General features: G+C 36.1%; 1 protein-coding gene across 1 annotated transcript in view; it reads right to left on the bottom strand.

Moving 5' to 3' along the window:
* The window catches only part of col15a1b (collagen, type XV, alpha 1b), a 69,941-nt gene extending 56,118 nt beyond the window's left edge, over positions 1 to 13,823 (bottom strand). The window contains exons 1-2 of the mRNA XM_038300485.1: positions 13,674 to 13,823; positions 13,342 to 13,406 (exon numbers count right to left, since the gene is read on the bottom strand). Coding sequence (XP_038156413.1) covers positions 13,342 to 13,406; positions 13,674 to 13,684 — 76 coding nt within the window. The 5' untranslated portion in view covers positions 13,685 to 13,823. The remainder of the gene's footprint in view (positions 1 to 13,341; positions 13,407 to 13,673) is intronic.
* Positions 13,824 to 18,608: the final 4,785 nt, after the last annotated feature.

Below are 18,608 nucleotides of genomic sequence, written 5' to 3'. Positions count from 1 at the left end.
CACTCATAAGACTCAACCTAGGGAAGCTGCATAAGACTCAACCTAGGGAACCTACATCGCGGTGCATAAGATGGCACTAAAAATGGTTAATCAACACTGCTAAGATCATCAGTCACCCTCTTCCTTCCCTGAAGGACAACTTCAAATCTCACAGTCAAAAGAGGGCAAGTAGGATCCTGAGGGACTAAACACACCAAGAACACTGGATGTTTGAGCTGCTGCCCTATGTTCATATAAATAATGAGGTAACAGATTAATGTGACGGCGGCCTAGTGGTTAGGGCATAGAGCGCAGAATTCTGAGGTTGTGAGTTTGAAATCCCACTCCCACAGACTGCCACTCTGGGTCTCTGATTAAGACAATTAACCCCTGATTGCTCCCCAGTCGCCCCACAGTGGCAGCCCACTACTCCCCAAGGCAATTGATTTAATGCAGAGGTAAATTTCTCCCATGGGAGATCAACATATTCCAATTATTATTATTAATAAACTTACAAACTGTTTTAATAATAATAATTTTATAACTAATAAATACCTCAGTTCTGTGAAGAGGACTATACGCAGCACATATGTATAACTGTTATTTTACTAGTTTATCACTGGACTTATTATGCATCATGTTTGTATTCTGTTCATAGTTTTGGTTACAGCGTTTCTCTAGGCACCTTACGTTAGACAGTGGATACATTTTACTGTGTATAATCCCAACCTTATCTTTATCTTATCCCATCTACTGGTGATATATTTGTTTGCTTTTCTCTAACAGAAAAGTATTCCTGATCTGTGCATCTTCATTGTTTTTAGTATGAATGCTCTTTCTTCTCAGAGAAATTATAAAACTAGAAATCATAAAAAGAATTACAGGTGCTGGTCATAAAATTAGAATATCATGAAAAAGTAGATTGATTTCAGTAATTCCATTTAAAAAGTGAAACTTGTATATTATATTCATACATTACATACAAACTCATATATTTCAGATGTTTATTTTGTTAAATTTTGATGATTACAAATGACAACAAATGAAAATCTCAAATTCATCATATCAGAAAATTAGAATATTACTGAAGACCAATAAAAACAAAGGATTTATAGAAATGTTGGCCAACTGAAAAGTATGAACATGAAAAGTATGAGCATGTACAGCACTCAGTATTTAGTTGGGCCTCCTTTGGCCTGTATTACTGCAGCAATGCGGCGTGGCATGGAGTCGATCAGTCTGTGGCACTGCTCAGGTGTTATGATAGCCCAGGTTGCTCTAATAGTGGCTTTTAGCTCTTCTGAATTGTTGGGTCTGGTGTATTGCATCTTCTTCTTCACAATACCCCATAGATTTTCTATGGGGTTAAGGTCAGGAGAGTTTGCTGGCCAATTAAGAACAGGGATACCATGGTCCTTCAACCAGGTACTGGTAGCTTTGGCACTGTGTGCAGGTGCCAAGTCCTGTTGGAAAATGAAATCTGCATCTCCAAAAAGTTGGTCAGCTGCAGGAAGCATGAAGTGCTCTAAAACTTCCTGGTATGTGGCTGCGTTGACCCTGGACCTCAGAAAGCACAATGGACCAACACCAGCAGATGACATGGCACCCCAAACCATCACTGACTGTGGAAACTTTACACTGGACTTCAAGCAACGTGGATGAAGTGCCTCTCTTCTTTTCCTCCAGACTCTGGGACCTTGATTTCCAAAGGAAATGCAAAATTTACTTTCATCAGAGAACATGACTTTGGACCACTCACCAGCACTCCAGTCCTGTTTCTCTTTAGCCCAGGCAAGACGCTTCTGACGCTGTCTGTGGTTCAAGAGTGGCTTGACACAAGGAATGCGACAGCAGAAACCCATGTCTTTCATACGTCTGTGTGTGGTGGTTCTTGAAGCACTCACTCCAGCTGCAGTCCACTCTTTGTGAATCTCCCCCACATTTTTGAATGGGTTTTGTTTCACAATCCTCTCCAGGGTGCGGTTATCTCTCTTGCTTGTACACTTTTTCGACCACATCTTTTCCTTCCCTTCGCCTCTCTATTAATGTGCTTGGACACTGAGCTCTGTGAACAGCCAGCCTCTTTAGCGATGACCTTTTGTGTCTTGCCCTCCTTGTGCAAGGTGTCGATGGTCGTCTTTTGGACAACTGTCAAGTCAGCAGTCTTCCCCATGATTGTGTAGCCTGTAGAACTAGACTGAAAGACCATTTAAAGGCTTTTGCAGGTGGTTTGAGTTAATTAGCTGATTAGAGTGTGGCACCAGGGGCCATCAATTTTGAACCTTTTCACAATATTCTAATTTTCTGATATGATGAATTTGAGATTTTCATTTGTTGTCATTTGTAATCATCAAAATTAAACAAAATAAACATCTGAAATATATGAGTTTGTATGTAATGTATGAATATAATATACAAGTTTCACTTTTTAAATGGAATTACTGAAATCAATCTACTTTTTCATGATATTCTAATTTTATGACCAGCACCTGTAGAATCCATGTTAGATAAGCAGGCTCATGCTTTAATGCATGATTAATATAGCACCTGTAACTCGATTCAATGACTTATGTTAAGGTGTCTTGTGCTGTGAATTGGCATTATACAAATGCACTGAATTTAACTGTATAAATAAAGAAAGTTACATAGTTCCCTGAAATGGCTCCCAATTTTGCACCACAATCAGTGATCATTTGGCTCACTCCTGGGGGCAGCATGGTCTTTGGGGCACCATAAGTGCTGTGGGGAAAAAAGCTTATCACCTCCATATTAGAAGTTTTCTATTGCATGTTGCACCAAATAATACTTACAATATGCTCAAGGTTTGTGCTTGAACAGAACTTTTAACAATGACTATTTGCTTCAAATTAAAATTTGCCTCTATAAATGATCATACAGTAAGTACAGTAAGCCTGCAGAGATTCTGGTTGTTGGGACACAGATTACTGGACTAATGCAAGTGATGAACTTCTGACTTTAGAACACACTGCAACCATACAGACACAGATGCCCTCAGTGACTCATTGTAAGGCCCACCACTTTTTGCAAATGGATGAATGCATTGTTTGCAGTCAACAGGAGGTCAGAAGCGGAAATGAAATATTTCTTTCCATTACATGAAGTGTCAGAGATCGTTGCTTCATTAGTTGCCTACAGCCTCACCATTCATACCTCCTGCCATCATTCTACACATTCTTCACCTCTGGAAACTCACAATATGATTAACTTTGTTTTCTTTGCTTTTATTATTTCATTAAAAAAACTTCAAACATGGATCCTTTGCAGTCAAAACAGGGTCGGGGTTTGATTTTTTAGGTTTAAACAGTTGTACAAAATAGCTTCCTTCTATTAATTATTCTTTGAACCCTTCTATTCTTCCCTGTGTCAGTGCTTCATTTCTTCCCGACTTTGTTCCCCTTGTCCATCCATTCTTCTTTGCTCCTTCTCTCCTTTCTCTGTCATTGTCTGCCATCTTTCCTAGCTTCCTCCATCCTTCCTGCTGTAAAAGATTATTGCTTCAACTCCTTCTCTGTGATCTTCAGTCCTTCCTTTTTTGTTATGTCTTTTCATCTTTCTTTCTATTCCTTTCTTCCAACCTCACTCCCGCTGTTCTTTCCTTTTTTACTTCCTTTATTCTTATCTCCTTAACTTCTATCCCACTTTGTGACTCTTCTTCCTGTCATCCTTCATTACTGTCTTTACTTTTGTCTGCTAATTTCCTCATAGCCTCTTTTAATTTTTCCTTGTGTCCTTATTTCCTTCCTTTTTCCGGTTCTTGTTGGTACCATACATTATGCATACTCTGCTTGTTATAACAATGAAGCCATTCATTCATTCATTCATTCATTCATTCATTCATTCATTCATTCATTCATTCATTCATTCATTCATTCATTTGCTATCATTTCATTTTGAACATATCTGAAAATCCCCTCAAAAGTATGCTATATTTTGAAATTATGGTCTGATAAAGCATGTTTCATTTACATGAAAACGTTTAAATGTCCTGTTAACACATAAAATCACATGAGTAAATGCAAAGGCTCGATTTACATGAAAACAATCATTTTCGTGCCTAAGGTATTATTGGTGCATTTTGTCTGTAAGTGAAATAGATGTTCTTTTAGTCCTTTAGCTTCTTTATTTCAAATTATCTGCTAGTATATATGCATATGAAATCATCTGAAAAGGTTTAAAAATTCAAACACAAATTGACTCATTTGCATTTTCTATTCACATATTATGTGCAAAGCTCTTGCACTGGCACACAAACTAAGTGTTTGTGTGCCAGTGCAATATGAGCAATATGAGCAATGTTTACTCAGCTGCAAGTGTTGTTCTCACAGCTTCATGCATACCTCAGTGCAGCAGTTGACAGTGATAATCACTTGATTTTATTGGCGCGACTGGGTCTGCCTTTCTGGTAAAGTACTTGACTGGTTAAAATTCTCCTTGAAGGACTGGATTTTATGAGAACTTTGAATTAGAGACCAGGAAAATCACATGCAGGAGTCCTCAATGCTCCATTCTGGGGCCCCTCCTATTCAACATTTACTTGCTCCCTTCAGCTCAGGTTATAGCACACAACATCTGTTATAATAACTATGCTGATGACGACACACGGCTTTACATCAATATGTCACCAGGTGACTATGAACCTAGATGCTTAGAACAGATAAATATGTGGATGCACCATAATTTTCTCCAACCTCTGCAGCTAGAAACCACTGATTATGGCCACAATCTTGGTGTTATGATGGACCTGGAACTTCAGAGGCACACAAAGGCACTTATTAAGTTAGCCTTTTATCACCTGTAGAACACTTCCAGAATGAAAGGACTAATGATTCTAGTTTTTAGTAGAACTGATCACTGCAACAGTGTCTTCATAGCTTTGCCTAATAAATCCATCAGACAGCTGCAGCTGATCCAAAACTGAAGCCCAGTTCTAAAGTCCTTGCATTGACTCCCTGTAGCTCAGAGAACAGACTTAAAATCCTACAGTTAGTTTATAAATCCCTGAATGGACAGATCTGTTATCAGTGTATCAACCTCCCAGACCACTCAGGTCTACTAGCTCGAGTCTACTCTGTTCACCCAGAACTACAACCAAACATGGAGAAGCAGCATTACTGTAAGTTCCTATGCTCCATGTGTCTGGAGCTAATTTCAAGAAGACTGGAAAAATGCTGAAAGTCTGAGTTCTTTTAAGTCAAAGTTAAAAATCCATTTGTTTAGAGCTGTCTTTGACTGTTGAAGTTACACTGTTAACTCTTTAGTTTGAGTTTGTGGTCTAACTGTTTTATATTTGCTTTACTACCAGCTGTTATCATCTTTATTCTATTTACTTCTATTCTGCTTTGATTTCGCTTCTGTTGCAATGTTTTAATCATGGAAAGCACTTTAAATTATCTTTATACTAAATTGTGGTATCAAAATAAAATTGCCTTGCCTTGCCTTAATGAAGCCATATAGAGCTTCCTTTAGGTCAAATTTCATAACCGCAGCAATGGAATAATGTAGGAATTCCACAAGGAAATTCTGACAAATAAAAAAAAAAAAAAAAATTGAGTGAGTCCTTTTTCTTTACCAGTGCTCTACATTACATGTACAAACATTTTATGTCAAAACTGGTCAGAATGAAAGACAACCTTTAGAGAAATGGGGCAGGGAAATATTAGCTCATGCTTGTTCCACATTCCCTCTGGCAATGAACCACCTATTGACCACCCACATAACTGAAGCCACAAAAAAACTATTGTTGGATGTTAGAAATAAAATGTTGCACATTCTGGCTTCTATTTCTCCTTACGTCTTGATACTGAAGATATGCAAAGGTGTCTCAAAGGAGAGTATGCCAACAAAATCAATTAGCCTATCATTGGAACAATGAGGTATTGACAAAAGTAATTTCCATTTTAAGATCTTGTGAGATAAGATAAGAAAATGCCTTCATTGTTCCACAGTGGGGATATTCAGGTGTGAAAGTGGGAAAAAAGTCTTCCCTGCATGGGTGCCTCTAGACAGAGGACACCTGAGGTCAGTGCCCCTGTAGAACTGGTCTTCACCCTCTTAACTGAAAACAATACTAAATTATGTTCTTACGATGATGCATGCAGGCACAGAAACTGATGATAGATCCCTTGCACCTGTTTTATTTTGTTCTTTTACAGTTTTACTTTAACAGTGATTTAAAGATTAAAGTGTTGAATTTTTAGATTTATGCATAATGGGACAGGATATCACTATTTTCCTGCTGAATCAAGGCTCTTTCATTGGCTCTGTGGCTTGTTGGTGTTCAACATTCAAAAAGTATCAAGTTAAAAAAGTTGAACACATTTTATGTGCACGGTATTTTTCAGGCTTTATTTATAAAAAACAAAACAGAAAATGAGAAATTCTTCATCAGTTATTTTTAAGTACCTTATGTGCCTGTAACTTTGTGTTAACCTGTCTGATTAAATCCCAATGAGGTGTGACAAAATGGGTATAAATATATTTGCACGGCTCTGCAGAGAATATTTTTATTTCACATGACTAATTCCTTCACTCATCAGGAACATTTGAACTGCATTTATTTGAGAGTGATGGAAGCTAAGAAAAGGTGCTAGGCTGCTGTTACTAAGGTAAAGTTAAATACAAAAATAGTTGAACAGACAAATTGTCAGATCACCTTTTAAAAGGGGTTATGTCAAACTGACCTTTTCAAAAGAGAAGCAGATCATTCTGTTTTACTGTTCTCTTCTAAGATGCTAATAGGGCTTTGACTTTTACATGCAATTGTTTTTTGGTAGAAAATCAACAGATTTACTCCTACATCTACAAAACATTTAAAGAAACATTATTAGGTTTTAATCCCCTGCAGTGTTGCATGTGCATGTGTTAAAAATTCTATGATTTTCCAAGCATCCTGCACAGCGGATTTCTCACATGAGCCTGTAAAGATCATTCCACTTGCTAAAGTAAGACTATCATTTTGAACTGGTTTGACTTTTACTCATTAAATCTTTTACTTGATTTTGTTTTAAATAAAGCAAATTGTATTTAGAAAACCATTTTGTGTATTTGCTTCAATAATGGCTTTAAATTATTTTACCCACTGGTACATTTAATTGATCTGATTATACAATTTTTTTCAACTACTAAGTACTTTTTAGATTATAAATGGAGCTGTATTGTAGAGTCTGCTATTCTTATTTCTCTATATGACTTTTTAAAATTTTTTTATTTTTTTTACCTTCACCCTACTGTTAGTAGTCATGAATTCCCCCCACTATGGTGCATTAAAATATATTTCTGTTTCTATCTTGCCTGATATTAACATTGTTTGATGATCTCAAAGAAATTCAGGAATAGCCCGGAAAAATCAACATTTGTTGTTGACCCAATTAAGGTGAATCTCAGATACCAACTGGCAAATAAACAGAATAAAAACTGCTTCAACAATTACAGAACATTATAAAGTCTTGAAGTTGTTACAAGGCTACTTTTGTTGCATGCATGCCCTGAAGCATCCAGCTCAAGAACAATGAAGGCATTCCAAATAGTCATGAATCATGAGCATCTCTTCATAGAGAAACCATAGAAACAGCATATACAAACAACAGCAAAACCAACAACTACTGGTGTCTCTGTGCTTCCCTTATTTAAGAAATATTTTTAAGTTTCTCTCTTAATAAACTAATCAGGCCAGGCTAATCAGTGTCACTAACATAATTTTCATTTTCATCCCAGGCACATCGTGTTTCCCTCTAAATACAAATAGCTGCCAGGATTAGTGTACTACATCATCTCTATGGGAATCACATCATGGAAAGTATGAGAAGACCGATCTCAACGGAAAACACAAAGAACCTTAAAGAGAGAGCTTATTTTCTTATATCCAGAGAGTGAGAGGGAGATTTTCCTTTTTAGATCCCTTTGAGTTATATGTTATTCCCCTAAAGCAATTACACCTTTTACAGTAGACCCATTGTGTCTAAATGTGTTTAACCAAAGTAGGTTTGGGTGGACGAGCACATTTCAGACTGGATGGCATTAAAGTGTGGTTGTTCAGTTCTATAATATAAAGAAGTTATAGGTTTAGGTGGAGGCTATTTAATGTAGCTTTATGAAATCATCATCTGCCAGGTTACTCAGTCGTAAAACACTGAAGGGAGCTTAGAGGGGCTTTCATTCCTGAGAAATCAGAGACCAAACAAGGTCAGAGGAGAAAAAAAAAAGCTTTCACTGCTGCATGGTTACAACGGAGAATTTGCAGTGAAATACTTAGCAATTAAATAATTGGATTTTCCCTTACTGTACAAGGACCAAAACAGAAGCCTGCTGGGCTCACCTTAGAATCAGTTGTAATAGCTAAACATAAAATCCATTCAGAGCAACTCGACCAACTTTAAATAGAAAGTGAAGGTTCCGAGATCCAGACAAAAGCGTTTCCTCTCTAATTCTTGTGAGGTAGAAGTGAAGACTTGAGTTGGAAGCGTAGAAAATCCAAATATTAATTTCCTCTCTCAGTCTAAGTTGTATCATATTTTTAGCTGTAGCGTTGTCTCGGTATGAATCAGAAAATATGTAGGTATGTTTTTACATGTTCTTTAAAGTGTAGCAGATATTTTTCTTCTCTCAACACACATTGATTATTGCCACCAATATCATATTCACTTTGGGTATGAATCATCTGAACTGTTACTTATCTTTATTATAATGATACAACAAACATTATGTAAACTGGATGCGCAATTTTTGGCAAATTATGTTAGGAAAACTTGTAATATATGTTAACTATACCTTATAAAAAGTTTAAATGAGTATCTGTAGCACTCAGCAAAAGTGTGGCATCATTCTGAATAGATATTAAACATTCTACATTGTGAAAACATCAAACTTAATTTAAATTGCTTGGTTTTCAGGCAAAGACTAAGCTTAACTATTTAAATCCTGGATCATGAAATAATTTACAGATATTGTTTTTCAAATTAGAGTGGTCAGTTAACCTTGTGAGAAATGATATTAAAACACACACAAAATTTGTATAAGTTGAATCAGATCATTTATTTTGATCACTTTTGATACAGTAGGCATTTCTATAAAAGATTTTATTTGTTTTCTGTTCACTAGATGTGATTGTGTACATTGGGATGATGCAGCGGTCTCAGTAACTCATGTATCAAATATGATACAATTGGCAGAACTTTTCAGAAACTCTGATTCATTGTTGTTGGTGGAACATCTAAATACTGATTTAGGGGATACGTTTATTGGAGAGAATCCTATGTACTTATTCCATCCTCCACAGCAGTAAATGCATAAAAACTGGTCCAAATTATAATCCGTCTTCATGCTTGTTTTCATAGTGGCCTAGTTTGAAAGCTTCACCTTGGCTTATAATTGGCACTCTCTTAAATAATGTAAACTGGCTTCGTTGAGAAAAGTGACTGATGTTCCGGAAGTTTCTAGTGTCTGACTTAAGCATAGGAGGACCCTGGATGCTTGCCAATAATTCTCATCAATTTATTTTAAGCTAAGAACATATACAAACGTTGACACGTAAAACAACAAAAAATTAACCCTCTATGCTGATGAAGATTCCCAGTCATCCAGGACATAGTCATTCCATTAAACTTTCACGGAAAAGTTATTAGGTTATTACTGACCCTGATATAGACTAAAAATGTGTAAATGTTGCAGTTCCTTCCCAGAAACCAGCATATCAAAATTAACTGCCATATTTGTATCAAGAAATTTCCATCCGGAGTTATGAAGCTTAAGCGACAATTCATTCTGGACTCTTATCAGCTTCACCGGAACCACCTGCGATGTCCCTCGTCCTGCTTCAGCCAATCATCTCAGAATAACACCGGATCCGAAACCAATCATCTTTCAGGCTCCCCTTCATCAGCTCCAGGCCTAGCTTCTCTCTCCCGCACGCAAACAAACTTTCATCCACCTCCACCCCATCTCCTCCCTCACTGTCAGACTATTCTCAGTTCAACTATTTAAGATGCTTTCATGGCTTTGATGTATGCTTTGAGTTTTAAAGCTGACTTGGCTTTGTATAAACTTCTGACATTAAAACCTCACGTCATTTACTTTCTAACATGCCAGCTCTGCAAATAATACAGCTTTTCTATCATTTTCACCTCTCTAGAGATTAACGGTGGTATGAAGAATAATAATATCAATTAATCAATCATTTGGTAAAAACGCAAAATACATATAAAGTTATTCTTCCTTGGACTTAGTCAATCACCTTCATCACTTCAAGCTCATTTCAGCAACAGTCTTGTAAACAACTCAGCATATATATAAGCCTTGAATAATAAATACATTACAGTGGAACATGGGTGAATGCAAAGCATCACACAGAAAATACTTAAAGCGTTTAAAACTAAACCTACAAATTTGTTGATGATGCTGAATCAGCTGCTTGAGGTTCCAATGATTCACTTAAGGGCACACATGTAATTATAATGAACTCAATCTGTGGTATCAAATGACCCTTTTGGATTAAACTCATGATTTGCAAGTCACAAGGTATTCTCTAATAATCAAACCAATGGCGGAGAACATTGTAAGGAGCCACAATGACTTGCCCAGCTCAAAGAAAAAAAAGTAATGATTTTCCTGACTGGATTAATGGATATTTTCCAATTTTTAAAGTACATGTTCTAATTTTCTTTTTTTTTATTCAGTTTTTCTTTTGTTATTTAAACACTTAGGATTGGTATGTCCTTAATGACTTAGAATCTAGAGCGTATTCTGGGCAATTATGTCAGATTAAGTATTTACACCATTCAAGTAGGATTGCATTAGAAAACTACAGTCGGATAAGAATAAACATGCTGTTATGTTAATTTCTTTGAGTTAAAAATGCATATGGAACTACCACGAACATCTAGAATACTTTTTGCAAGCATTAAATGCAATGTCTGTTTTAATTGTTGAATTTGAACATTCCCCTCAAAGTTTTTCAAAGTGATCCATGTATTGTGTTGAATATTTAAATGAATTCAGTTAGTCTCCTGAGTCTCTATTATTTGTTTTATATTACCAACAACGACTTTTACGGCTACTTGATTAATAAAAAAAAACCTGTTCGGGAAATAAATGTGAAAAACATGTCATCTGTGGCAGTCGGTGCACATTACAGTAACGCTTTCTTTCACAGTACATCAATAACTATGCAACAACATGGTAATAACTTAGCAAGTAACATTATATTACTAGATAACAAGAAACATTTTATGGAGAATTTTGGTAAGTGCTGTGCTTCAAATTTTACGCTGACAAGGTAAAGTCAGACTTCTTAGATGACCAACCATTACTACCAGTAACTCAGTCATTTCACCCACAGCAATAAATTAATGTGTCTCATAATCTAGTAAAATGCAGTTTATTACTTGGCATATAACAGAAAACAAAAACAAAAAGATGGCAAGCCAATTTTCTTAACTAAACTCTTATTTATATGTAACTTGAGTTCAGTTATATAATGATTTATTAACCTGATCACAAGTTACAATTCACTTTGTAAAGTGTTGGTAGGTGGTGGCCAATTATAGAAACAGTTATGTTGTAACCCAATGGTAATTACCCACCAAAAGTCTATTGTTATATAGTAACATACTATTGTAATATTATGAAGGTAATTGCCTGCATATATACCTTAATTTGGGGTTTTTTAACATAAAGTTTTTCTTGTTACCAGGTAATATAGTGTGACTTGCTATCTTGTTACAATGTTATTACATGGGTATTGGTGTACTGTAAAAGAAAGCGTTAACCACATTACTTACTTACTTACTAGTCAGAAGCTTGATGGGAATGACAAAGGTAATCTGTAAATTGGCTTGTTGTTGCCCATTTATTGTTATCTGTTAAGATCTTATGGCTAGCAACAAGTGCTGTTTTAACAGATTTTTGTTTACTGAGAAAGTGCTGGCTGGGGTCTTTCTGTTTGGGGATTACATGTTTTTCCAGTGCCTGCAGGAGTCCTTTTTAGGTGCTTTGGCTTAAAAACATGAATAAGTTGAATGAGTTAGTTTGTCTCCTTAGATTTCCCTCAGGAGAGAGTGCATGGGTGCATTATTGTGTGCCTCCATAGCTGTGCTGAGATGGACCAGGCTCTAGTCTGCCTTTTAATCTAAAATGCACAGGGTCTAAAAAGGCTTCGAACTTCACCAGCTTGGTTTGCTAGTAAAATTGCAATAGATCCATGTAGAATTGCTAACTGTTCTGCTGAGACACCAAGCTACTAAACTTTCCAGCTTGGATGTCAAAAACTTCAGTTTCAATATACAAATGGATTGTAGGATTATTCAAGGAGATAATAAATTCTTCCTTACTTTAAAGCATTGTTTTCACCCTCCTTTCCTCCCAAAGATCTTAAGCACGTAAACAGCTAGTGTTAGAAAGAGGAATTCCCAAACAGCATTACCATACCACCTATACACTTGGTGTCCCACTCTGGTGTGGTGTTTGCCTTGTCTGTCACTTCCAGCTACCCCATGGCAGACACAGACAATAAGATAAAAGGGATTAGAGGAAGGCAGGCCCATGACCAAACAAACAAACTATCACTCTCCTGTGGAGCTCCAGATGAGGAGAAGCACAGACTGGGGGTGGAGGTGCAAATGATAAAGGGGAATGGAGGCTGAGTCATATTATGGATATCGTAATGGAATTGTAAGGAGATTAACGCAGCATTTTAATTACACATGCCTGCTGATATTGGCTCATTTATTGATAATTTTATTCAGAATTATCAACTTGAAAAAGCTCCCTATTAATTGAGCTCATTTGGCTGCTTTGGCAACATTTGAAAGACACTTTTTTAGAAAGTGGCTTTTACCAGCCGGTCCTATTAAAAGACATTAGATTGCACTGAGAATGGAGCTTACAAACGCTTCAATGTTTTTTAACATTTTGTTTTTCTTTTACTTTTCTTTATTACAACATTAAAATAAATGTTTATCCAGCCAGGCAAATTATCCCAACAGGCAAACATCAAATTTTGAAGTGGGCCTAATATAAGTCACCAGTATAATGCATGTTATTAATACACGCAAAACTAATTCAAAATATGGCTCAAAAGAGATGTATACTTTGAATGTTTTTTACAGTTTCTTGTAGAACACACATTATGGAAGAGATATGGTAGTATATAAATATGTACATGGTTGAAATAATGTTAATTGAAAAAGGAGACAATTACGCCTATTTTAAGAACTGCATCATCAGCTTAAGGAATGACTTAAACTCAAGCTTCAAGTAAATATTCCTTCGGGTCTGTTTCCTCCTTTTCACCAAGAGAGTTTAAACAAGGACAGGATGTAGACAGAGGTGAACTATAAGGACACTTACCTTCCATGAGCTGTAAGGCTGCAACCATCCTGCAAAGGAGGGTGAGAAGAAGGGCAGGAGACCACCTATGGGGATGTAGCAGACACATGCTGGGAGCTGGTTTTGCTCAGATTTTAGGGTACATTTAAAAAAAAAAGGCAAAAAGCTCTATTCCCTGTGTTTCACATACATTTCCATTGTGGACAATTAGAATGAATGCAAAAAAGATAACATAATTATAATCCTATAGGTGCTTCAAAGCATAGTTTCCATTCTTTGTGAAGATAAAGAAATCATTTTCATTTAATTTTAAAACAGCAATTCTAACATTAAAACAAAGAATGTCTTCTTACCCTTGGAACATTTTGCAGTGTGATAAAAAAAATGCAGCTTTGGATGGCAGTTCCAACTACATGTGTGTGATGAAACTTCAGCAAACTCTGTGCTCCCTCTGTCCTCCCTCACCATCCAGACCTAAAGTCCCACCGCAGCTCTCTCCCTCTCTCCCTCTCTCTCTCTGTCTGCACAAAGGCTCTCTCAGTTTGGAGCTGAGTAACTCCCGGGATCCATGGACTCGAGAAATCTGACTCTTAAAAAAAAGAAAAAAGAAAGAAAAAACTCCCTCCATACTTCCTTAGCATTTTTTTTTTCTTTTTCTTCTTTTTTTGTTTTGTTTTGTATGACTTTATTAATTTACTTATATTTGCTTTTTATTAAGTGTTCGAAATAAATGATCAATCAATACTCAGTAGAAGCTTTCTCCTAATTTTCTTCTATCATTTTATTGCCATTTAAGATTACATCATGTCAATTTCCTATCAGTCCACATTATCTTCCACATTATATTCATCTGTTGAAACATCCCTTTAAGACAGTTTGCATTAATACCTTAAAGAATAATATTTTTAATGGATTATATGAATGCAATTAATAGAAAGGGGGTGAATATATTTAATACCAGATAAAAATAAGGGAAACAAAAGAGTTCATTAAAATCAGGATCAATCTCACTCTTCAGTGACCCCAGGGCACAGATTGGCTCCAGATTACCTAATCACCTACTGTATGCTACCGCCCAGTAATTAGCAACCTGGAAAACAATTGACTGCAAAGCTTATTCAAATGTTTCATTTTAAGTGGGTTGTGTTGATGAATAAACATTTGTATAAATCTTACCTGAGTAGATACCTTTCTTAGCATCTTCACTGTGATTCCACAGCATAGCCAGGTCCAACCAAACTAAACAGTGCAAATGGTTTTCATAGACCTGAATGAATGGTTTGTTCAGGATTGAAGTGAGGTTTAGATAAAATGCTACAAGCAGTGCAATATACTTGCAATAAAAAGCTCTTGAATCTTTTTTTCTGTATGAAAGTTTAAATGGTCCCAGAGGCTAAGGCTAACAGCTAGATCAGCAGGTATCAAGACCAAATTGGTCTCCTGAAATTTTAACTCTAAAATGTCGGCATCCTTTATGGAACACTAATTTCTAATCCTTTAAACCATTGTGCTATATATATGTACATAAAAAAAAATTACAGATCATTTTGATTAATATTGTCATTAACTTTTTGTGTACGAAATGTTCTGATAGATCAGAAGATGTTATTTTTTTTTAGCAAGGAAAAAAGACCTAGAATGGAAAAAAGAGACATACTTGCTGTGACTGGAAATGCTTTAGATTTCTCCAATTTCCGATACGATGACTAGCCTTTCTATTACATGCTACCTCTTTCCTTTATTTTTCCATCTTAAAATGACTAATGATAATAAAAAATTGGACTTACATGCCCTGCTAGATATTTGTTTTTTTACGTGAACTTGCTTTACCACAGGAGTTTACTTTTGTCTCGATATTTTTCAGACTACCTTCAGTTGCTAATATCAAGAAATTTGGATTTCTGTAAAATGAAGAAAGTTATCCACCATTAGTAGGATTTTAAATGTCTACAACCTTAAAGAGCACCTCGTTTAGTCTGCTGCTTATGTTTTTTAACTTGGTATTTATATAGAGAAGTTTATTACTTTTTCCAAGGAAGCCTGTGGTTACAATCACTTCCTGATTTAAAAAAAAGCTCTGCAAACTGAAATGTGTAAAGCTTCTCTAGTAAAGTAACGATTTGCTACAAAATGAAAGTCGTATAAAACTCATCTAATTTATAGCAGCAAAGGGGAACACTTTTTTTTCACAGAAATGACAACCATGTATCAATGCTTATCTTTACAGGTATTGTGTTTATCTAACTGTTATAAGTTGGAAAAAATATGTTGTTTTTGCATCTAGATTGTTGAGTCAATACAGGATTAGAACCATGTGCGAACAATCAAAATATTAGGTTTTAGGCTGCAGCACAGCTCATGTTTAAATATTTCAAGTCACTATGTATTATTTTTGCAACCTTCTTTTCAAGCTTAAAAGTTACATAAAATGTTTGTCACATGTACTTAAAGTTTACCTATCAGGTATTTCTCATAAAATACGCCCACAAAATATTTTTAGATATAGAATAGATCACTGACTGGGTAGGATACTTCCATGTGATTACTGGGAAGTCCAGTTTTCTAAAAAAAAAATAAAAAAAAAATCACCTTTTATCTTTAAAGCTACAGTGTGTAATAATTACAGGGATATAAAGTCAGAAATTTAATATATTATACATAACTATGTTATTTATCATCACCTATGAGCTCAGCCATTTAACCATAATATTTGCGTTGCCTTAGAATTCGTTATTTATAATTACATAGGAGCGGGTCTCGCAGCCATGGAGGCTGACATCTTTGCGCTACGGCAAGCGCAGAGGCAACAAACTAGCGATTGCGAGATCGCCCATTACGCTCGAAAATAACTACGGCAAGTTGCTTGTAGCGACAGTGGAGAGGAAAAAGAACTTTTAACAGGAAGAAACCTCCAGCAGAACCAGGCTGAGCGGCCATCTGTCGAAGCCGACTGGGGTTCAAGGAGACAGAAGCAGAAAAACTGACAGAAGCAAGCATGATTATTGGCTTTGGAGGGGGTGTGGTCCATCTTCAATTGACAGGAGCTTGAGTGAGGCATGAGTGGGTTCAGACGAGACTGATAAAGAGTTCCAAACCGAATTTACGCTAAAGTTTCATTTCAAGATGGAGAGAGCACTTAGAAATTTTATATTTGACGTGAGTGAAATACGTTTTTTGGCTCTTGGACCCTGGCAGGAAAAAAACATATGCTGTGATTTGGCACGAGCTTGGATGAATAACTTAGGGAGAGGATTACAGTAGTCTCATAAGAGGCATAGAGTGAGAGTTTTTACATACGTTGCCGTGCAATCTTTATGTACCTTTGACTCGCCATTCCAACATTGCAGCCACACTTCTGTGGATCTTGAGTAGCTTTCAAGGTTGGGGACAGTTCTATGTGCTAGCTAGACAGAAATATGTTAGATCATGATAACAATATAACTTAGAAGTAAAGCAATAATGATTTGATCCAAGTTGTAAATATATGCTACCCTGGCCAGGACAGTATGAAGTATAAAATACACCTTATCAAAAAAATTGTTTTACACCTCAAAAACATGCTTGTCCAAATATCTTAGAAGATGATCCTTAGTTTATCTTCTGCCTTGATGGTAAAGGGGAGGGTCCAACTAAGCATTTGGAATATTAATGTCATCAAAACAGTATGTTTCTGATTGGAGAAAGACAGATGTTATAAATGTTCCCCAGTTTCCTCTATACAATTTCCATTTCATTCAGATGTCTTCGAATTTGAATAGCTGAAATATCATTGAAAAACTGATTGTTTCCCTTGCAATTATTCATTAAATAATATATCATTCATATATACTTGGGAGGTCATGTTTAAGCCATTGTCTGTTAGCTCTTCTTGCAGCTAAACTCAGTATTTTGTTATTGAAACTCTCACTAGGTGACCGTATAAACCCAAATAGGCAATTGTTCCAAATACAATTAAAGCCACAAGCGGCATTGGGCGACCCTCACAGCTCAGCGCCACTCAGCCACGCATCGCCACCCCCATGCCTATGCCAATTAGGCCGAAATACAACCTGCTCAACAGCGGTTCTGGCAGTTTAATTTCCATTTTCATCAATAAAACATCAGTTTGTCTGTTCTCAGGGGGCGGGGCTGAAATGACGTCATCAAATGGGGATCTGTATGTGATGAATGCTGGTCTGAGATGACAGAAAAATTTGTACTTTTGTCTTTTGACTGCATCTCAAACTAATATAACAATGGTGTGTCTAGACAAGAAGTCAGATTTTGATTCTTTGCAACGGCCACATGAATTGATGTAGAAAATTTTATTTTGATAACTTTTGATCTGAGTTGTGTAAAGTCTAAGCATAGTGAAGTCGAAATCTTTAATTTAAAAGCTCTATGAGGAGTTTGTTCAGATAGAAAATCAGTAAATGAGAGAAAATGGCATCTTTGATCCAAAATGGTCAACTTCCTATGGGCCCACTGATCCAAGAAATAAATTTTTGTGCCCTGGTGGCTTATACATGTTTACCAAATTTCACTATCCTCAATAAAACAATGGCCTTGGGCTGTTTTTTTTTTTTTTGTGTCTTATGGTAAGAATTCTTAATTTGAAGTCTGGACAGATCTTTTGACAACTTTACAATGACTAGATCTGTAAAATCTTCCACCAGAAAGTTCAGATTTTGGGTCAGTGAGGTAATGATTTGCTTTATTGTAACATCTGGCTGTTGGCTTACCAGTACGATTTTTCTAAGTGACACTTGTGTTTAGGTCTTCAGGTTCCATATAAAGTTTAGAGACAACATTCTGTCTGGAGTCTTTCATATTAAAACTGATAATTATTTTTGACAGACAGTTGTTAAATGCTTTTCGATATTTTGGCATAGAACTGTATGGATGATGTCGTACCTGAAGGTATCTATAGAAATCAATTTACAATGTGTTTTTTATAGGCTCATATTGTAATTCAGCAAGATTAAATCCTCATGTATCTTGTTATCTAATTCTTAGTAATTTAAAATAAAAATAATGTAGGTAAGTTGGAGAGTTGTTGGAGAGACAGCATCTACAGTAGCCGTGTAGGTTGTTACTGCTGCTGTGTGCGTGCTGACCCAACTAACCACTCTCTGAGGCAAACAGGAAGCCATTTATCGTGGGCCAAGTCTGCTGTCACATTTCTTACTGAAGCTCTAAGATTTTCTTTGTTCCTTTGTGATCCAACAAACAATTATTTAAGGATTAAATTGATTTTTGGAAAGTGAAGCCAGACAAGTTATGTAACGAATGACAACAATTCAGCTCTT

Source organism: Cyprinodon tularosa, unplaced genomic scaffold (genome assembly GCF_016077235.1).
Source record: "Cyprinodon tularosa strain WSP-4 unplaced genomic scaffold, ASM1607723v1 ctg45, whole genome shotgun sequence".
NCBI lineage: Eukaryota > Metazoa > Chordata > Actinopteri > Cyprinodontiformes > Cyprinodontidae > Cyprinodon > Cyprinodon tularosa.
This window is presented reverse-complemented; position numbering and strand designations above follow the sequence as displayed.